Raw genomic sequence first — 23370 nt, forward strand, 5'->3', positions numbered from 1 at the left:
ATCCTTGTCTTGTTCCTGAATTTAGTGGGAAGGCTTTTAGCTTTTCAGGGTTGAGTATTGTTGGCTGTGGGTTTGTCATAAATGGCTTTTATTGTGTTGAGATATGTTTCATCTGTATCTACTTTCACAAGAGTTTTTATTATGAATGGATGTTGAATTTTGTTTGCTTTTTCTATATTTATTGAGATAATCATGTGATTTTTATTCATCAATTTGCTAATGTGGTATATCACATTGAGTGGTTTGTGGATATTGATAAATCCTTGCATCCTTGGGATAAATCCCCCTTGATCATCGTGTATGATCCTTTTAATGTATTGTTGGATTCAGTTTGCTAACATTTTGAGTATTTCTATATCTATATTCATCAAAGGTATTGGCCTATAATTTTCTGTTTTTGTAATGTCTTTGGCTTTGGTAACACGGTGATAGTGGCTTCATAGAATGAATTTGGTAGAGTTCCCTCCTCTTCAACCTTTTGGACCAGTTTGAGAAGGATAGGTTTAAGTTCTTTCTATGTTAGGTAGAAATTCCCAGTGAAGCCATCCAGTCCTGGACTTTTGTTTGCAGGGAGTATTTTCTTACAGGTTCTGTTTCACTTTGATCGTTCTGTTAAAATTATGTTTCTTCTTGACTCAATTTTGGCAGGCTGTGTGTTTCTAGAAACTAGTCCATTTCTTCTAGGTTGTCCAATTTCTTGGCATATAATTGTTCATAGTATTCTCTTATGATTTTTTTATATTTCTGTGGTATCAATTGTTATTTCTCCTTTTTCATTTCTTATTTTGTTTATTTGGGCCCACTCTTTTCTTCTTGGTGAGCCTGGCTAGAGTTTGTAGATTTTGTTTATCTTTTTGGAAAACCAGCTCTTCGTTTTACTGATCTTTTCTGTTAGTTTGGGGTTTTTTTTAATCTTTATTTCTTCTCTCATCTTTATTTCCTTCTTTCTGCTCACTTTGGGTTTTGTTTGTTCTTTTCTAATTCTTTTAGGTAGTAGGTTGGGTTGTTTATTTGAGATTTTTCTTGTTTCTTGAGGAAGACCTGTACTGCTATGAACTTCTTAGAACCACTTTTGCTGCATCCCATAGATTGTGTAAGGTTGTGTTTTTATTGTCATTTGTCTCAAGGTATTTTCTGATTTTTTTTCTTTTATTTCATCCTTTACCCATTGGTTTTTTAGTAGCATGTTGTTTAGTCTCCATATGTTTGTTCTTTTCCCATTTTTCCTCCTGTGGTTGATGTCTAGTTTCATACCATTGTGGTCAGAAAAGATACTTAAAATAATTTCTATGCTCTTAAATTTGTTGAGGCTTGTTTTGTGACCCAGTATGTGGTCTATCCTAGAGAATGTTCCATGTACGCTTGAAAAAAAATGTGTTTTCTGGTTTTCTGGGATGTAGTGTCTTGTAGATGTCAATTAAGTCCAACTGGTCTATTGTGTCATTTAGGACATCTGTTTTCTTACTGATTTTCTGTCTGGAAGATCTGTCCATTGATGTCAGTGGGATGTTAAAGTCTCCTACTATTATTGTATTTCTGCCAGTTTCTCCCTCTATGTCTGTTAGTATTCTAGTGATATATATTTAGGTCCTTATACCAGGTGCATATATGTTATTGAGTGTAATATCCTCTAATTGTATTGATCCCTTTATCATTGTATAATGTCCTTCTTTTTCTTTATGGACTTTAAGTCTACTTTGTCTGATATGATTATCACTATCACCACTTTACTGTCATTTCCATTTGCCTGAAATATTTTTTTCCATAGCCTCACTTTAAGTCTATGTGTCTCCTTAGCCCTGAAGTGAGTCTCTTGTAGGTAGCATATTGTAGGTTCTTATTTTTTATCTAATCTGCCACTCTGTGTCTTTTGATCAGGTCATTTAGTCCATTGACATTTAAAGTAGTTATTGATGGGTATGTGCTTATTGCCATTTTAAACCTTGTTTTCCAGTTAATTTTGTTTCTTTGTTGATTTCTTCTTTTTGTTTTTCCTTTTGTGGTTTGATGGTTTTCTTTCGTATTATGCTTGAGTTCCTTTCTTTTTGATTTTTGTGAATCTGTTGTATGTTTTTTATTTTGTGGTTAACTGGGATTTCAAGTATGTTGACCCATAACTATCTCTATTTGCTTTCTACAATTTTTGTTTGTTTGTTTTTGTTTTTGTCTTTGATTTGTCTGCATCGCATCTTCATTGCCGCACATGGGCTTTCTCTAATTGCAGTGAGCGGGGGCTACTCTTTGTTGCAGTGCATGGGCTTCTCACTGCGGTGGATTCTCTTGTTACGGAGCACAGGCTCTAGGCGCATGGGCTTCGGTAGTTGTGGCATGCAGTCTCAGTAGTTGTGCCTCGCGGGCTCTAGAGCACAGGCTGAGTAGTTATGGCACACAGGCTTAGTTGCTCCACAGCATGTAGGATCTTCCTGGATCAGGGATCGAACCTGTGTCCCCTGCATTGGCAGGTGGATTCTTAACCACTTGGCCACCAGGGAAGTCCCTTCTTGTTTTTAATCAATGTAATGTCTTATTTAAATGATCTTCAATCCTTTTATATATTTGCCTTTCCTATTGTAATTTTCACTTTCGTATAAATTCTCGCTACTTTTCTCTTTTGAGGAGACCTTAGGGTAGGTTTAGTATTGCTGTATTCTTTTAGTTTTTGCTTGTCTGAGAAATTCTTTATCTCCTTCTATTGTAAATGATATTCTTGCTGGGTAAAGTATGTTGCAGGTTTTTCCCTTTCAGGACTTTGAGTATATCATGCCACTTCCTTCTGGCTTGCAATTTTCTGCAGAGAATTCATTCAGCTGATAGCCTGATAGGGATTCCTTTGTATATGGCTCTTTGTTTTTCTCTTGCTGCCTTTAGAGCTCTCTCATTGTTTTTAACTTTTGCCATTTTAATTATGATATGTCTTGGTATAGATCTGTTTGGGTTCATCTTTTTGGGGACCTTCTGTGCTTCCTGTACCTGGATATCTGTTTCTTTCTTTTGGCTTGGGAAATTTTTAGCCCTAATTTCCTCAAATAAATTTTCAATCCCCTTTTACCTCTCTTCTTCTGAAACCACTGTAATGTGAACATTGGTATGGTTAATATTATACCAGAAATCTCGTAAGGTGTTTTCATTTTTAAATTTTGTTTTGCTTTAGCTGTTCTGATTGAGTGATTTCCATCATTCTATTCTCCAGATCACTTACTTGTTCTTCAGTGTTATTTAGTCTGCTGTTGATCGCTCTAGATTGGTTGTTATCTCAGCACTTGAGTTGTCTAATTTTGATTGCTTCATCTTTGTAGTTTCTAGTTCCTTGTTACAGTGATCTGCATTTCTATTGGTAATCTTAATTCCTTTAGCACTTTTCTTATCTTCTTTTTGAACTCAGGGTCTAGGAGACTGGTGAGGTCTGCTTCATTTCTTTCAGATGTCTGTTGTTCTTTTAATTGGGAGTAGCTCCTCTCCTTTTTCATTTTGTTTACCTTCTTCTGTCTGGATTTAGGAGAAACATTTTCTACTGTGGTCTTGAAGGGGTGTTTTCAACGTGGGAGTATCATGTGTACTCTGTGTGAGTCCAGTATTTTTGGTGTGAGGGCCGGTTTTGGTATGGATGCCAGCCACCTCTTCTCCCCAGAGTCTGCTGGCTGTTATCCCCTTGATGGGGATGTGATTGGTGTTTTGGAGTCTAGGGCCTGCACTGGGTGTTAGGCAGAGCCCCCTCATTGCTCCATGGCCTGTTGGAGTCAGGGCCTCCTCCCCAGTTGTTGGAGTAGAAGCCCTGAGGGTTGGATTTGATGAGGCTCCATTGCCCTTGAGTGCGTGCCCTGTCCCAAAGGAGGTGACTGCTGAAGCAGGTGAGGCCCATGTGGTCACGGTGAACCTATGTACCTCCCATGCAGTCCAAGGTTGCTTCCCTTTTTCCATTGTGTTCGTCCTAGATGTAGTGCTAGGCTGTGGTATGGAGTAGGCTGGCGCTGGGGGCCAGGGTGCTGTGGCTGCATGACTCGAGATGGTTGGGCTGCTGCCTGGGACCTTGACTGCCTCTGTGGCAGGCCTCTCTCAGGACCTGTCCACCCCAGATCCAACTCCAAGCAGAGGTGTGGGGTGGGCAGAACTGGAGCACTGAGTACTCCTCCCTAGAGGCTTTGTACCAGATACATGCCTTTCTGTGCTCCACCAGGTGCTGCTGACAAAGCCCAGACCCACCCCCTTCCCCCCCACCCCCACCTTAGGAGTGCTGACAGTGGGACAGTGCGCTCTGTTGTTAGACCTGGACCACACCCCAGACTCTCAGGACTAGCTCCTTGCAGCTAAATGGAGTCTTTCTCTAGGGTTTGTCTGCCGAGATTCACTGCTTAGCTGCTGTAGGTATTTGTAGCCCCGCAAGATTCAAACTTTGATTGGGAAGTGTGGTGAGGTACAGGCGCCAGCACCAGTCTCCCTCCACCGTGACTGTTAGCAGGCCAGCCTGCGCACACTCCTCTCAAGTAAAGTCCAGGCTTCTCCAGCCCCTCTGTCTGTCCCAGCAGGCAAGGGGGCTCGCTAAGCCTGACTGTGTGGACCTCTTATCCTTTACACATCCCCCCCAGAGGCTCAGGCCCCATCCTGATGCTTTTTTTTTCTTTTCCTGTCCTACCTACTTACATGGAGGTCTTTCTTGCAGTTTTTGTTGTATAGGAGATCTTCTGCCCATTTCCCATTGGTTTTCTGTGAGGATTGTTCCACATGTAGATGTATTTTCGATGTGTTTGTTGGGGGAGGTGAGCTTCACATCCTCCTACTCTGCCATCGTGATCCCCCTCAGGAAGTACTTCTGAATTTACTAAATAAGCATATTGCTGGCTACTGTGTGAGATTGATATATTTTAGCTACCTGTGTATAATGGAAATGTTATTCTTTACTATACATACAGTAGTATTCCTGCACTTTTTAAAAATTGTTTTATTTATTCAGTCATCTCTTATTGGGCTCCCACTGTGCGGCTGGCACATAGGTGCTGCAGATTCAGAGTTGATAGTGTCCACTCTTCAGGGATGAGTATTGTGATAAACATATAACAGTTTTCTTCAGGAACAGAATCCTGTGTTAAATTTTATTTTAATAACTTTTAAAAAATCAGCAGTGAATGAGCAAGTGCTTTTCTTTCACCAAAACCTAACAGGCTAGTATTAGTCAATAAATGGAACATGATTACTTAAATTTAAAGCATTCTTATTCTAAAAGAATTTCAGAATTGAAAGAAACTTGAGCCAGCATTGAATCTGTCTCCCCATTCTCCACCCAGTTTTACTGATGTGAAACAGAGATTTAGAGAAGCCAGTATTCAACTGAGGTCATATAACCAGCTTACTTGCAGAGCTTGGAGACCCCATGTCCTGCCTAGTAGTCTGGGATCCTAGAATATCTCTATTAATTATTGGTTAAGCTTTGGTGAGCTGTTTTGGATTCATGACATTTTTGGTAGTGTTTTTAAGTACTTGAATTTAGAATTTTTGTTGCATCTTCTGAATTCCTTAGCCCAAAGAATGGAGAGGAAAGTATGCTCTCAGAATACCTTGTGATTTTGCTTTTAAAGTGTTCTCAGACATGTCATTCTGTTTGCCTTTTTGAAGAAAAAAGTATGATTCTTAATATGAAATTGACATTTTTTACCTGTGCAGTTTATCTTGTGACATTAATTTTTCTTTTTCTCTTTTTAGTCTGCCATTTTCAATTTTCAGAGTCTGTTGACTGTAATCTTGCTGCTTATATGTACCTGTGCTTATATCCGATCCTTGGCACCCAGCCTCCTGGACAGAAATAAAACTGGGTATGTCACTAATAATGTCTAATCACCCAAATTAGTTCTTAGAGATATTGAATGTCAATTATTGAAAGTCATTAAATAATTTAATTCCTATATGTAATTTAGTTTGTAATAACTTTTTACATTATTTTTTCCCGATTTTTAAAAATCCAAATCTTTATATTCACAGAAGCTTACTAAATAAAAATATAAATATCAGAAGTGACCTGAAATGTGTTGGACTGAAAAAAAAGTGTATTTTAAAAGATGTGATAGATTTGTTTCTGAGATTGAAGCTATAGTTTAGTACTTTCAAAGACAGTGTTTGGCCTTAGTATTTAATAGAATATTAGTAAAATTGGTTATCATATTTTGAAAGCATTAAACATCTTATAAGCACTGTGTCCATAAAAATAATAATATAGACATTGCCTCTTCATTCCAAGACTGGTCTAATCATATAGGCTCCCCATCTGTATCATAAAGCAAACGTCTTTGGAGAAATTTATTTAGCTTACTTAAAAAAGTAATGAAAATTAAGTCTTGGGCATGTCACATCACTTTTAATTATATGTTCACACCCCCAAAAATTTTAAGCTTAATATGATACCACAAAGACTTAAAATTTTTAAGTGCCATGTTCCTAATACAGAAATACATATTGAGTTCAACCAGAAGGACAAGTATGTAAAAAAACAGAGACCATGTGGTGAAAACTATGTAGACTTTCTTTGCCTTACAGATTTATTAATTTCTTGAATTCACAGTTGTCTTAATTCTTTTGTGGTAAGATCCTGTACCTCACTTAATCATCTTAAGAAATAATAGGAGGAAATAGTAGAATACTTCACATAGGAATAATTAATTATCTCCAGCACCTTTTTTATTTTTGATGAAAGGAAAAGGGCCAAATTAAGATCCTGAAAGGTCAAACTCTGCTTTTCCCCTAATAAAAAGCCCCTACAAGAGGCCAGGTAGTAGATACTCAACCAGGAGAGGAAATAATTCTCTTTCCTTCAACTCCATTATATCTTTGGGGTCATAATTAACATTTATTCAAACATCCTATTATCTAAATCATTTGGCTTTTGTTACTATTCCTTTCTTTTTATTACATAGGTTTGTTTGAACATCTATAAAGATATAAATAGAACCCCTAACCAGTTTTGAATAATGAAAATCTATAATCCTGTTCCAATAAACTGATTGTCTCTATTGGCATGAGGGATTTTATTTAACCTGCTGAAGGTGAAAATAGATGTTATTTGTCCATCAGTTTTTCTGACAATGCCTCAGTTCCTTTGTAGATATTATCTTCTCATCAGTCCACCTTTTTCTCTGGACTCAGCACTCAATACTTTGTCCCTTTGTTGAAATTATATAATCTTATTTGTTGTTTAGTTGTGCCTGAAGCCTTTCTACCCAGCCAGTTTTATTTCCTCCTACCCTTTCTCTGCAACCCCAACGATTAACTTATAGTTAAAGCATATGGTAGAATCCAATAAACAGTCTCATTGATCATTAGTTTAGATTTCTAATGTAATACATAATGTCTGATAAGAAATTTAAGTGTTTATGTCATTGAAGAATAATCTCATAGTGGCAGAACAGTGTATTTGTACTTTTCTGATGCTGCGACAAAAAAAGTAGATTGCATGTGGAAATGTCTGCTCCTCATTCCTTTGGAAGCAGGAATACATCCATAACATGCTACATTAAAAAAGGAGTTCTCAGGGCTGCCAACCTTACAGTAGAGGTTGAGTAGTAGTATATTTCTCCTACATAAAAACCAAAGAAATAGCATGCCTATTTTCACATTTTAAAATATATAATGATATAGTCAGCTGTTTCAAAGCTTTTTTTAAAACTTTGCTTCTATTTATATAAATGTTAAGCCCTTTTTATTTTGACTTGTACATATGAAGTATTTTCTGTAGAAGAAATTTTTACTGGTCATTGTTCTCTTCTGTTGTAATGCGTATTTTTATGAGACTCAAAATAAGCTTTCCTTTCATTATAGTGAGTATTCCATGCTAAAGTGAAGATATCTGGACCAATTAGATAAAATGAGTTCTTGATAACTTCACTGTTGAAAATAACAAATTAATTTTTTGCTGCTTCAAATAATATAGAACTAAAAAGCAGCAGAGAAAGATTGCTACTTTGTCTTGCTTCATATTTTCGTAGATTTAATAGTTTTATCAGCAGATATACTTATTGGCTTATATCCTTAGAAAACTAAGCAGCATATCTGCATTGGTTTTTACCAGCTAATAAAGTTCCTTTTAGCATTTGGGATGTTACAGAAATGTCTAGGTAGGCAAATACGTGAAAAAGGCCAAAGCAGTGCCAATTAATCTCTTAAGTTGCCAAGGTGGGAAATTTTTTTCATTTAAATAGCTTTCAATATGCTAAGTGTGTTATACCAATTTCCTAATGAGGCTTTTAGTTATTTCTAGGCTATAAGACCTGAAAAGACCTTGACTGTGGTCATGTGGTTTCAGATTATTCTGTGGGGCCCTAAGCTTCCCATAGAGGAACTTCAGGTGTCCTGCCTCTCAGTACCTCACCCAGAGGAGCTTTAAGTCAGTAATGCATTTTATAATCAACAGACTTTTAGAATCAAGCATCCAGGGCTTTGCAGATCACTAACCAGTTGTCTTTCATTTTTTGATGAAATGTAAGCCAATGTAAGTGATACCTGGAGTTATTGTCACATACATCTTTAGCCTGTGTAATACTGAACACAGCGCATGTTAATCACCATTCTAAAGACTTTCTGTGTAATAACTCATTTAATCCTTGTAACAACCCTATGAGGATGAGATAAAGAGATAAAAGAGGTAAAATAACTTGCTCACAGTTATGCAGCCAATTAAGTAGGATTGAACTTAGGCACAATCTAGCCCTGATCCTTTGCTTTCAAGAGTGTATATGATTTTTGTCCTTTTTATTCCTATAAGAAGAAAATTGTTTCACCTGTCAGAATGCCCATCCTTCACAATAAACTTGTATTTTTGCCATTTCATTTAATCTGTACTAAGAGACTTCTTGCTTTGATGTCAGGAATTTACTGTATACTTCAAAGGAGGAAAGTGTATAGAACTTAATTGAATCAGCATTTTCTTTCAGTCTTAACCATTCAAATACAATGATTCATTGCCAGCCATCTCTTTGGGAAAAAAAAAAAAATTATAAATTTCCCTGTAATTTAAACATTGTGATTTTCTTACACCAATCCTAATTCACTAAATAAGTAATGTTAATTTATCTTGATTTGTAACCATGTGTAACACGATTTATAATTCTATTCTTTTGTCACACCAACAAAATAGTTGTCTATAATGTGTTTTTTTCCCCAAATATCTCTATTCATTGAATGACTTGTCTTTTTTATTGAGCTGGTATTTTTTAATGCATGCAAAATAAGTGATATATCCATATAATATGCATTCATAATATATTCCATTCATAGAATTGAAATGGACATATTAGTCTAATTTTTATTTCCAGAGTATATGTGTTTTAAATGGTATATTTAGTTAATTTCATATACAATTATATGAAACTAGGGTTTTCCACTTATATTGAAATGTATATGTTGAAATATATTGAATATATTACACTGAAATATAGGCTCATATTTTTGTATTCCTCCTTATTTAATGTTATAGTTATGTAAATGCTATCATTGGAGTTCATGATTATAGATCATTTAAATAAAGAACTATATTCAGTAAGAAGTAAGTTTTTTCAGTATGAGAGTTTTATTTTTTAATGTCAAAATTTATCCAGAACTAACTGTTCCCATTTACTGTTTTCTGAAAGTTAACATTTATTTAAATGGGCATATGTATTTTCTGCTTTTGAAGGGTAAAGCACTTGAAGTTGACTGAATCAATCTTCTAATAGTAAGCCCTGGTGCAAATTTTTGCCACTCTCACATTAATTTACTTTGGGCTTAACCTGTGACACAACATATGTTCAGTTTCTGACAGTTTCTATACATTGATGGTTGATAAGCTTTTGTGTCCTACTTTTCTCCATAAGTGGTGGCTCAACATCAACTACATTTCAGTTTAAAGCAAAGCATCAGCAGTTAAAATACTAGTATATAATAAATTCTCCATATGGTTCTGAATAATTCACCTTTCCCAGTAAACAGTAGCTACTTTTTTTTATTCTATGCAGGTTGTTGGGTATATTTTGGAAGTGTGCCAGAATTGGTGAGTATCTATCTATAATCTCTCTCCACTTCTTCATCTGTAAATTGTTGGCCAATTTACTTGTTGTGTTCAAACAAATCAAATGTCACTTTTTAAAGTGCAGCCTTCCCAACTATGTGCATTTTGCAGTAGTTTGTAGAGTTCCACCTAACTCTTTTCCTGACACTATTTAAAACTAGACTTCATAGATAGCTCGTAATACTTCATTAGCAGGCAGATGGAAAATATGACAAAAGTCTCTCTAATTCAGATATCAAATACTATGCATTCCTGGTTTTGGGGAGATTTCAGACAAATATGTATAGTTTTATGCACGCATACTTTAGTGTACAGCATGCAATTCTGTATAATGTGTACCATTTTGATAACTGAGTATGATTTTTCCATTTAATGAAAGGCTTGCTGAGCAACCATCTAATTGCCCTCTGCTAGGTCACAGAATCTTATTGGTTGCTTTTAGAAAACATGAACTATTTCATCTTTTGAATCTATGTATGTGGTCATACTTGAGCTTTGTGTAAATGTGGATATCTTCTAACTTTTCATAATAAGATTAGTAGCTCCTTAAGTGTGTTTATGGTTAGATAACAATATATACTATACATTGTCCCATAACACTGTGTACATAATAACATTTAACACAGTGGCCAGCACATAGTAGACTCTCAAATGATTGGTAAGTAAATGAATTAAAATGCATTTTATTTGCCAGTATTCTTTTTTTATTGCAGTATAGTTGATGTAGAATATTACATAAGATACAGGGGTACAACATAGTGATTCATAATTTTTAAAGGTTATATTCCATTTATAGTTATTATAAAATATTGGCTATATTCCCTGTGTTGTACTATATATTCTTGTGGCTTATTTATTTTATACATTACAGTTTGTACTTCTGAACCCCCTGCTTCTGTCTTTCCCCTCCCCCCTTCCCTCTCACCACTGGTAACCACTAGTTTGCTTTCTAGATCTCTGAGTCTGTTTCTTTTTTTTTTTGTTATGTTCATTCCTTTTTGTTTTATTTTTTAGACTCCATATATATGTGATATCATACCATATTTGTCTTCTCTGAGTTGTTTTACTAAGTATAATACCCTCCAGGTCCATTCATGTTGTTGCAAATGGCAAAATTTCGTTCTTTTTTATGGCTGAGTAGTATTCCAGAGTGTGTGTGTGTGTGTGTGTGTGTGTGTGTGTGTGTGTGTGTATGCCACATCTTTATCGATTCACCTGTTGATGGACACTTCGGTTGCTTCCATATCATGGCAATTGTAAGTAATACTACTTTGAACATTACGGTGCATGTATCTTTTCAAAATAATGTTTTTGTTTTAGTCGGATATGTACCCAGGAGTGGGATTGCTGGGTCATATGGTAGCTCTACTTTTACTGTTTGGAGAAACCTCCATCCTGTTTCCCGCAGTGGCTGCACCAATTTACATTCCCACCACCATCCACATCTCCAGCAACATTTGTTGTGTTCTTTCTGATGATAGGTGTTCTGACAGGTGTGAGATAACATCTCATTTTTGGTTTTAATTTGCATTTCTCTGATGATTAATAGTGTTGAGCATCTTTTCATCTGCCTGTTGGTCATCTCTATGTCTTCTTTGAAAAAATTTCTATTCAGGTCTTCTGCCCAGTTTTAATTAGGTTGTTTGTTTTTTTGATGTTGAGTTGTATGAGCTGTTTATAGATTTTGTATATTAATCCCTTATCAGTCATATCATTAGCAAATATTTTCTCCCATTGTGTAGGTTGTCTTTTTGTTTTGCTGATGGCTTCCTTTGCTGTGCGAAAGCTTTTACGTTTAATTAGGTCTGATTTGTTTATTTTTGCTTTTGTTTCCTTTGCTTTAGGAGACAGATCCAAAAAAAATATGATTTATGTCAAAGAGTGTTCCACTTACGTCTTCTTCGGGGAGTTTTATGGTTTCCGGTCCTACATTTAGGTCTTCAATCCATTTTGAGATTATTTTCATATGTGGTATGAGAAACTATTCTGACTTCATTCTTCTACATGTAGCTGTTTTCCCAGCACCACTGAGGGGGGTGGGGAGTGATTCCTGACACAGTTTTGTATGGAGTCCAGGGTGTCCTGAAACTTGTGTTGGCCTGCTACTGGGCAGGACCATGTCCCAACTGGTCCCAGGGCAGGGTCTGGCCTACTGGGGGGTGTGGGCAGGCTGGGTCCGCAGATTGCAGGATTGTGGTTTTCTTGCATTTGGTGTTTGCCACCTGATGGGTGAGGCTGGTCCAGAGGCTAGAGCAGACTTCTTGAGGGCAGGGCTGGGCTCCAGGAGTTTCTGGGGCTGGTGCCTGCGCACTGGTTGGGGAACTGGGTGCTGGGACCCTGCTGGACAGGGCCATGTCCAGAGGCAGCTGTGGGCTTAGGGGGTCTTAAGGCAGCCTGTCTGCTGATGGGTGGGGCTCTGTCCCCACCGAGTGAGTTGCTTGGCCTGAGGTGTCCCAGCACTGGCACCTGTAGGCTGTTGGGCCAGGGCACGGTTGGGTCCTAGCACTAATAAGCTAGAGGGAAGATTCCACAATGGCGCCTGCTAGCACCAGTGTCCCCATGGTAGAAGTAGCTCTATGAATGGCTGCCACCGGTGTCTATGTCCCCAGGGTGAGTTGCAGTTGCCTCCTGCTCCTCTGGGAGATTCTCCAAGACCAGCAGGTAGGTCTGACCCAGGCTCCTATCAAATTACTGCTTTTGCCCTGAGTCCTGGTGTGAAATTTTGTGGGTGCCCTTTAAGAGTGAAGTCTCTCTCCCCGAAGTCCTATGGGACTTCTGAAATTAAGGCCCACTGGCCTTCAAAGCCAGTGCTCTAGGGGCTCGTCTTCCCAGTGCAGGACCTCCAGGCTGGAGAGCCTGATGTTCGGCTCAGACCTTTCACTCCTTTGAGAGAATCTCTACAATGTAATTATTCTCCAGTTTGTGGGTCGCCCACCCAGTGGTATGGGACTTGAATATACAGCTAGTCTTCCACACCTACCTGTCTCCTTGTGGTTCTTTCTTTGTGTCTTTGGTTGTAGAAGATCTTTTCTGGTAGGTTCCAGTCTTTTTCATCGATGGTTGTTATGCAAATAGTTATGATTTTGGTGTGCTTATGAGAGGAGGTGAGCTCAGGGTGTTTCTACTCCGCCATCTTGGCCAATCTCCCCAAGAGGTAGTATTTTCTGATGCTTTTAGATCACATTTGCAGAGTCCCAGTGCAAACCCTGAAACAACAGAAGAAATCTTAAGCCCTTCAAAAGTAACCAAGAAGAGAGAGAGAAAGAGACAAAAGCACCCTCAAGGGCTAATGCTGATAGCTAATGGTAAATGTAAATATATATACACCAAACTCCTTGCTTCAAGATCCAGGTCACTCAAGGAAAAAAATAATCTCGCTAAGGAACAGGCTGGTAAGAATACCTCACGTAAACTACAAAGAGAGAACATAATGGGATTGTCTCCATAATTTCACTTTCTGATATTTCATTGTTTGTTAGTGTATAGAAATGCAACAGATTTCTGTATATTAATTTTGTATCCTGCAACTTTACCAAATTCATTGATAAGCTCTAGTAGTTTCCCCATTTACCATCTCATCAAAAAGAATAGAATACCTAGCAATAAAGCTAAGGAGGTTAGAGACCTGTACTCCGAAAACTAGAAGACACTGATGAAAGAAATTAAAGATAACACAAACAGATGGAAAGATACACCGTGTTCTTGGATTAGAAAAATCAATATTGTTAAAATGACCATAGTACCCAAGGAAATCTACAGATTCAGTTGCATTCCCTATCAAATTACCAATGGTGTTTTTCACAGAACTAGAACAGATAATTTAAAAATTTGTATAGAAACACAAAAATTCCGATTAGCCAGAATAATCTTGAGAAGGAAGAACAGCTGGAGGAATCTTGCCCTCTGACTTCAGACTATTACAAGGGTATGGTCATAAAAACAGTATGGTACTGGCATAAAAACAGACGTATAGATCAGTGGGACAGGATAGAAAGCCCAGAAATAAACCCCACGCATTTATGGTCAGTTAATCTAGGACAGTGGAGGCAAGAATATACAATGGAGAAAAGACAGTCTCTTCAGTAAGTGGTGCTGGGAAAACTGGACAGCTACATGTAAAAGAATGAAATTAGAAGATTCTCTAACACCATACAAAAATAAACTCACATCTAGGTGTTTAATCCATTTTAAGACTGGATACTATGAAACTCCTAGAGGAAAACGTAGGCGGAACACTCTTTGACATAAATCGCAGCAATATTTTTTTGGATCTGACTCCTAGAGAGTAATGTAAACAAAAACAAAAATAAACAAATGGGACCTAATCACACTTATATGCTTTTGCACAGCAAAGGAAACCATAAACAAAACGAAAAGACAGTCTATGGAATGGGAGAAAATATTTGCAAATGATGTGACCAACAAGGAATTAATGTCCAAAATATACAAACAGCTTGTACAGCTCAATATCAAAGAGACAACCCAATCAAAAAATGGGCAGAAGGTCTAAATAGACATTTCTTCAAAGAAGACATACAGATGGCCAACAGGCACATGAAAAGATGCTCAACATTGCTAATTATTAGAGAAATACTAATCAGAACTACAATGAGGTATCGCCTCACTCTGGTCAGAATGGCCAACATCAAAAAGTCTGCAAATAATAAATGTTGGAGAGGGTGTGGAGAAAAGGGAACCCTCCTACACTGTTGTTGAGAATGTAAATTGGTGCAGCCACTATGGAGGACCCTTAAAAAACTAAAAATAGAGTTACCATATGATCCAGCAATCACATTCCTGGGCATATATCCAGAGGAAACCATAGTTCGAAACGATACATGCACCCCAATGTTCATTGCAGTCGTAGAATATCACTCAACCATAAAAAAGTGAAATAATGCCATTTGCAGCAACATGGATGGATCTAGAGATTAAGTCAGAGAAAGACAAATATCATATGATATCACTTACATGTGGAATCTAAAAAAAATGATACAAATGAATTTATTTACAAAACAAATAGACTCATAGACATTGAAAGCAAATTTATGGTTACCAAAGGGGAAAGGCAGGGGCAAGGGGAGGGGATAAATTAGGAAATTGGGATTAACAGTTATGCACTACTATATATAATAATAGATAAATAGCAAGGATCTACTATATAGCACAGGGAACTATATTCAATATCTTGTAATAACCTGTAATGGAAAAGAATCTGAAAAAGAGTATATGTATAAATGTGTGTGTGTGTGTGTGTGTATCTGAATCGCTTTGCTGAACACCTGAAACATTGAATCAACTATTCTTCAGTAAAAAAAGAGAGAGAACATATGGAAGAGCAAGACAGTTTGAGGGAGTAGAGAATATCACTGGATTAGAGTCATACTAACATTAAAGTTGCTAGCTCATGAATAAAATATTAAGGTATGTTAAATCCATCTTTTGTGTAATAAATTAGAAAACACTGTACAACTCCATTTAGTAGCCAATCCAGGTGATCCTTTTGTTCACAATTTTAGCTTGAAAGTATAGCTAAAGTTTTCAGACATCTAGTTTATAGCTTTCTTCATGTTATCCTATAGTACTACCTATTTTTATGTCTAATTATAAACTGTGCCTTTTTTTGCTTGCCCATGTATTTCCATTTTCCTGTCTTGACTATATGAATACCATAGGTTAAATGGTTCAATTATTCATTTTTGCCAATTATGTGGAAAGCATTAGCTTTTCATTTTGGCAAAGTGGTTTAGAAAATGTTGATGGTGATATGCTGCTTTCTCAACCACATGCTCCTCTCTTATCTTGACACAGAATATATCCACAAAGAAAGGAAGCAGTTTTAATGGGAAAAGGCCCAGCCAGATCATCTTATCATGTTACACATCACATTACAGCAACTGTTTCACATTCACTTATAGAGACCTAAAACCAGACAAGAAGTAACATTTTTACCCAAGTTCAACCAAAGATGTTTAGCTCTACCACATGGCAGTCTCTTTTAAGAAAATTAAAAACGGGAAAATGAAACCCATATGTAAATTATAGCACGCTAAGTTGGAGGATGAGGAAGAGAAAAACTTCCTCAAAAATTAATTTCCAGCAGATGGAAAATTTAGGACAATATTAGTTTCTTCTTTTAGTGTTTAAGAAGACTATATTAGACAGTGAGAGTATCTAGCCCTATGGTGAGTAACAGGCTTCCTTATGAGATCTACCAGAAATTTTGGTCTGATTGTTTTGTTGTTGTTGTTGTTCTTGTTTTGTTGGATAACGTGAGTTTTTTACCCTGAAAGAATCAGCATGGCTAAAAAATGAGGAACCACAGTATTTTTTAGTTTCAAAAGATTTTTTTTTCCAGTTGAGATAATATTGTAAAAACACTGTATTTTCTCACTTTCTAGATTTTCCTTTAGCTGGAATGCAGTCCATTAAATGTCTACGGAGAGAAAAAACTTTCAGAAAAACACCAAATGTTTATTTTATTTGTATGTGTGCAATGTCTTCTGTGAATATTGCCATTGAACAAAGATATAAACTTTTTGACTGTATCACTGTGATCTCAGTGAGGAAGCTCTGAAAATGAAGATGACCTTCAAGGTTTTAGTTGATAAGAGTGGTCAAGATTGACATTTTCCAGAAGTAGTTAACTGAACTTGCTAGTGAAATATGGAACTTAGTTACTAGAAAAGATTATTTTAAACATAATAGAAAAACACAGGTGAGGTGAGTATAAACCATCTCTGTAAAGGAACCAGGTACATACCCAGGATTATTCCTAGAAGTAGCACATCACTCTTTGTCCTTCCTTCTTCCTTTCTTATGTGCCCTCAAGGCAGCATAAAAATGCCTGGTGCTTTGTGCAGCCTTGCAATTACTGAAGAAACAGGAAAGAACAAGATGAGTTTGAGTTAGCTCACAATTACAGGATCTCTGTTTATAAGACAGTTTCACAAGCCAACTCCAGATCTACTTCATGCAAAGGAAAGTCTCCAAGTATAAACAAACACTCCTTAAACACATGTGAAAATTGACTAATACAGAAGTGGTTGTTCTGAGTTCTACATCTCTAACCCAGAGTAATTATACTGTAAAAGATTTGATATGAAATCCATTTCAGAAATAGTTTAGTTTTCTCTGATATGTTTTTATTAAGCATTCTACGTTATATTGATTTTTAAAATGCAGTTTGATTGAACACCCTCTGTTTATTTTCATCTAGGAATGCTTATTTTTTACCCCTTATAATTGTCATGAATTGCTATCAATGAAGAAAACAAGTATGGCTAGAAACTGTATGTTGAACTTCTTTTTATAGGTGGAAATTTCCCTTTTTTATAGGAAAAAAACAAGCAATATTTCTTTGGTTTTAATTGAGTTTTTGAGATAATTTCATTTGGATCTTTAGCCTACATTCTGTGTTATATTTTTTAATATTTGGGTTTGTGCAGTGACACTGAAATGGCTCATGAAGGGTTTTCTAAAGGCATGAAAAGGGAGGTGGTCTTAAAAATAGATCAGTATAGTTTAGCTCATTCTGGAGTATACTCACTTTTATGTTGCATGTAGTTTGTTTTGCCCACCCCTACCCCTAAATATATGGGCTTCATAGGCAAGAATTTTATCTTGGTTTTTTATATGCCCCTCTCCTGTAGTAAGTAATAACCTTATGCTAACCACTCAGTTAATCAATGTGAATATATCTACCTTTTTTCCAACAGGTGAACGGAAGAGTCCTTATGTTGCGGTATGCTGTATTGTGATGGCCTTCAGCATCCTCTTCATACAGTAGCTTGGAAAAATGCCAGAATTCAGTTGCAATCAGATTTAAATATGAAAAAAAAAGGATTTATCTGCAGAAAATAATGGAAAGAATGGTTAACCCTTTTATCTCTGAACAACATTGAATGAGATAAATTTTCAGCTGCTGTTCTCTATTATTTTTGTTATTGGACCAATGTTCTATATAAATAATTAGGATGTAACCATTTAATACTCAGAGTTTAAGTATGTCTGTAACAATCAACCTCAGTACTGTCACTACAATATTACATTCTGCATATGTCATTCTATTGTGTCAGATACCAGTTTTTAGTGAGGTATCTTTAAGGCACATAGGAGAAAACAAAATTGGTAAATTACTTAAGTTCCTTTCACCGTGATTTGGGAAACGATAAATCTTTATAGAATGAGACTTTTTGGACTAGCTTTTTTATTGAAGAAAAAAAAAGGTTCAATTCGTGTTGATAAGGACTGCATTCATATTTAATAATGCTTGCTTTTCCTCTGGCCACATCATTTTGAGCATTAACCAGAGTACCTCTACTGTTAGCAAACTGTAGTTTATTACAGGTATTTAAACTATTTAAAACAAGCCTATGCAGTTCTTAAGGAGGAAGATAAATGAGAAGTGACTTAAGAGTGCTATTGAGAAAAATGTTCCTATTTAACATAAAAGAATTCAGAATACCTGACTGGTGTTATTGTCTCTAAAACCTCTGGTTAAGTATGGATAAATGTCTTAAGTATAAATTTGACCAGCTAACTGTCGTTTTTGGAATAAGACTACATGCTTAGAGTAAAGAGCTAAACTGAATGATAATCATCTTATATGCGTTTTTCATTCTTTTTAGTGTTAGGTCTCTACATTTTAATTACCCCAAAATGCAAACTGTGTTTTTGTTTTTTAATGCAGCACTTTAAATCTAGTTTATGTTTCGTCTATCAACTTGAACTGGAATCTTGTGTAACTTACTACATGATGATGAACAGTTTTCACATCTACTTACCATATGCCATGGCATAAATGTCTTTGAGCTTTGATGATAAAGGAGGACCTTCAGTAATTTAACATTGGAAATGTGACATAAATTTTGTAGTAGAGCAGTTATTACACATTTATGGTTAACATTTCAAAATTCAGTTAAAGCTTCAAAGCAAAGGAGAACTTCTTAACTAAAAATTGCCCGTTATACATAGTATTAATTAGATATTGTTGTCAGCTGTTAATTCCCCATAAAGATAAAAAGAATAAACTTTTTTTTTTAAGAAAAAAAATTGTTTAGAATTATTTTTAAATGAGCCTGCCAGTAGCTGTTTCTGCAGAAACAAAGTATGGAACTGAAAGTTACCTATTTTTAGGACCACTTTAAAGTACTTAGAATTCTAGGAAACAGCGAAGAAAATCTTGTTACACATTGCCTGGTTTTTTTTTTTGCAAAAGATAAAAGCTGCTGTTTGGCTGTCAGTATATTTGTTTATTGTACGTTTCTGGCTTATCTATAGCTGGTTTAAAATGGTATATTTTGCCTTAAACAGGTTAATCAGGCTATGATAATTGTTCCTACTCTGCACTGTCTCTTGGGCTTTGCATTAGGTCAAGGATTTTCAGGGTATCCCCAAAATAGGACTCTTATCAGCATATACATGCAGAGTAAGTCACCTTTGTGGGTCTAGTTTCTTGAGTGGCCATCTGTTGTCCAATTCTGCTGCCAACTAGACTTTCCAAAAGCTATATCTATCAACTAATTTTTTATATACTAACAAACACAAATCTAATATGAAAAAGGGAGGACTATTCTAGATAATCAGTTCTAGGACATTTCTTTTAAGTTGGCATTTCAGAGGAGGTAGGTGGAAAGTAGAGGAAGAAATAATTTTTTGGAAAATTTGTGGCAACATATAAACATTTTTTACATTTTTTTACTGTGTGTAGATGCTGAACAGAATGGGAAGCAGCTTATTTCTGACCCCAGACATTCTGACCTTTTGAAACACAAGCTCTTTGGGAGGTGGTGAAAGACACAGGATTCTGTGAAGAAAAGCAATGAGCATTTTCTTTAATGTATTTTTTTTTTTCAAAGAATTACCACTAAATCCTATTCTCTAACCCAAAGGGCGGCGTAGGTAGTTTTAAGCCCACAGAATATTCAGATATTCCTTTTGTGGTCTTGGCGAGGTGGTAAGATGCAGAAGAGGATTAAGGATCAATTTAAACATCAGATGGACTTCCTCTGTCACATAGTCTTGGTGCAGGGCCGGATGGGATGATGGGCACTAAAGTCCACAGCTTGCTAGATTCAAATACCCTCCCTAAGCTCCTTCCTGGCTCCAGAATCTTCTTTTGATTCCATCTTGCCTGGAATTTGTTTTGTGCTGATGTTTAGTTCCTGATTGGCCTCAGCTGTGCCAATGGCAGGAGCATGCCTTCTTTCCAGGCAGTCTTAAAAGATGTTCAATCAAAAGAAGACATAGTCTGCTGAATTCCCTCTTTAAAAAGTTTAGATTCAAGTCCAGTATTTTGTTAATGCCTATGCTGCTGTGCCAGACACTACTATCCTGAATGTTCTTACATCATCAGATTCAAAACACTCCTATGCTGGGAAAAGTAGTAATATGTAACTTGTAATAGACACCATCATCTTAGTAAAATGCAGATCAGTCTAGTTCTAACCTAGGACAAAATTGAGATTTCAGTGAAGTAACTTCTTCAAGTTCACAATGTCAAAAATGAACAGATCTCTGCCTGGTTTTGTGAAAAAGACCTACCACTTGTAAATAGAATATTTATATTTCAGCATTTTTAAGAGGCATTAAGAGAGTGCATTCAATCTATTATCACTGAACCCAAGTACACAGTTTCTTCCCTCTAGTGGTTCATAATGTAGTGGGTGAGAGAGAAATGAGGTTATTTTATATGAAGTGCAATGTGATAGCATTTATTAGTGAGATAACACCAGGATTCTGGAAGAAAATAAAAAGGTGACAGCTCAGTCAGGGATATGAACTTCCTTCCAGAGGAGCAAGGCTTAAGCTGAATTGACGAGCAATATGCAAAAGCACCAGGGGTATATTATGGGCCATCAGTACCTAGCTTGTCATGCCAGCCACTTGGGGAGTACAGCTGAGCCTTGAACAACACAGGTTTGAACTGTGCAGCTCCACTTATATGTTGGGTTTTTTTCAGTGGTAAATGCTACAGTACTGCACAATCCCAAGTTGGTCGAATCTGTGGCTACGGAACCTCGCTTATGGATGGCTGACTGTAGGATATGGCTGGAGTGTGGACTGCGCAGACGGTCAGCGCCCGTAACCCCCACATTGTTCAAGGGTCAACTACACTACGATATAAGCCTAGAAAGGTGGAGAGAGGTTAGATCCTAGAGAGTCTTGTATTTTTCTCATCGCTATCTATTATCTACCTCAGAATTGAAGTTGAATATGTTTCCTCCTGCCTGACAAAAAAATTCAAGAATAAAAATAAAATCCTCCCTTGGTGTATGTGTAAACAAGGTTGAATATATCCATGCCAACCTTATTTTTGGCCAAGAATACAATACTGTCCTCTCCAGAGGCACCTGCATAGCATAAAGCCAAGGTAACTTACCAGTCAGGTCAAGTATTTCCAGGAACTCTGAGTAGTTGATACTCTATCAGTGCCAAAAGTAGTCAGGATTGTTAAAGCACGCATGTGCATAAGAAGCGAAGGTGGTTGCAATTTCTACATTTCCTGGGTGCACAGAAAAGATTTCTAATAAACAAGGACATGTGCTCCTTTCAAAGCCTTTGAGAAGTACTGGGTCATAGGAAACTGAAAACAAGAATGGAAGATTCTTAGGGACCCCTCTTTACTTTCTTTGGTATCCAGTAACAGTAGATGTACAAAATATAAGTACCTGAGTAATATCAGCATTGTGAGTACTGCACAGCCCTGTTATTCTCAATCAGCAAGTTACTACTAGCTTCCAAAAATAGCTTCATGATTATGTAATCTATCCATTGCTTTCTACAGTTTCTTTTACTTTGCCCTCAACCAGTCCCAAAATGGTAATCTGAAATGCCACTCCAATATCAGAAAAAAGAGGGTAGGTGGAAATATATTTCCTGTGGTTTTGAGAGTACAAAAAAATCATCCTACTCTCTGGTTAGTGCATATGTCTGTGGTATGTAATAAAGATCAAAATGAACTTGCAAGAGCCTCCTAGTTTTGTCTTATTGTCAGATGAGTGAAAGGTTTTTTAGGGGTTGGTTAGAGTATTGAAATTGCCATGTTTTGAGTAAGATGGGAATAGAGAAATGTTTCTATTTGTTTTACCTGTATTTTAATTCATGGCTGGTCAAGGTTGGTTTGGGGAAGTTTTATTTTTATATTGTTTTGCATCTTAAAGCTGTTCAATCTATTATATTGCTATTTCTTTGAGTGAGTCTTCAAGAGTCTAATGACTTGCTTTAGATGTGAAGTCATGAATTCCCTCCAGAGATGGTGGAAATCTGATTCTGAATGAAAGTGACAATTAATTATTGACAGTGACTTTCAACTTGTCCTCAACTGAGAGCCTTCAGATGCCCAAGCCTTCTGGCAAGTAGCTATCAAAATCTGTGAGCAGTGTCCATCAGAGTGAGATTATTTACCCAATTTATACCATTTATTGAGAAATATGAAAAAAAACATGTACTGTGTACTTTGGGTAGCATGGTCTTTCTACTGTTATCTTCCCAGCACCCAGTTAACACAGACAAGCCTTTGTTAGCCCTGTTACCGGAAATAATTGACTTAACCAAGTGAATTGCAACAACTATATTTTTAGTTGAGTTTTGAATTCAAAAAGTACTTCATATACGAATAGAAAAACAGTATCTTAGTTGTATCCTCAGTGTATATTATAAACCTCCCTCACTGCTCCATTGTAACTACCAGTTGATGTGAGACTATAGAGAAAAATGACTAAGTTTCTGATTTCTAACTTAGATCAAAAGAATTCAAAATGGCTTTGCTTGAGACCATTAGTTTAACACAGTAGGAAAGCAAAATCTGTTTTCTATTCGGAGGGTTTGCATTAATATCCTGAACCATAACAGATTTGCTGGGAGAAAAAAAAGAGAGAGAGAGAAACATAAATATTGAAAATAGGGTACGTCACTTCACACACACTTTGTGGAGGATGAGAACACTCAGGAATTTCAAAATACCCAGACACCACTACTGTTTGAGCTTTATTTGGCAAGGGAAGTAGCCTGGGAGCAAATGTGTAGTGATTGAAGGTTTGTACCCAAATTGCCAAAACGTCTAATTTATGAGCCACTTCAACACTTTTGATCACGTAGTATGTGTAGGCTAAATGCTGGAAAAGTAATGTGCAAAGTAATGTGTCCTTAAAAAGAAATAAGGACACATTTAAGCCGTGAAGGATTTCAAGAAGGCTGGCATCAAAGAAGGAATATTTGCAGTAGTGAAGTTTTAAAGAAAAATGATCTGCAGACTCAGGGTAACACCAAAAGATTTGATCTTGGAGACTGAAAGGAAGATAGAACACTCTTTGAATAATATTTCATTAGGGCCTTAGAAAAAC

General features: G+C 36.6%; 1 protein-coding gene across 3 annotated transcripts in view; it reads left to right on the top strand.

Moving 5' to 3' along the window:
* TMEM167A (transmembrane protein 167A) overlaps nt 1-21994 on the top strand; it is a 36214-nt gene extending 14220 nt beyond the window's left edge. Inside the window, exons 2-6 of one of the 3 annotated variants that reach the window (XM_082458331.1) lie at nt 5695-5804; nt 9972-10006; nt 16426-16509; nt 17743-17768; nt 20988-21994. In XM_082458331.1, the coding sequence (XP_082314457.1) occupies nt 5695-5804; nt 9972-10006; nt 16426-16509; nt 17743-17768; nt 20988-20993 (261 nt within the window). In that variant the 3' untranslated portion in view covers nt 20994-21994. Of the gene's footprint in view, nt 1-5694; nt 5805-9971; nt 10007-16425; nt 16510-17742 lie in introns of all 3 variants that reach the window. The other 2 variants (XM_082458330.1, XM_082458332.1) reach the window with 2 other exon arrangements.
* The last annotated feature ends 1376 nt before the right edge of the window (nt 21995-23370 follow it).

This window comes from Balaenoptera physalus (assembly GCF_965194825.1).
Source record: "Balaenoptera physalus genome assembly, chromosome: 3".
Classification (NCBI taxonomy): domain Eukaryota; kingdom Metazoa; phylum Chordata; class Mammalia; order Artiodactyla; family Balaenopteridae; genus Balaenoptera; species Balaenoptera physalus.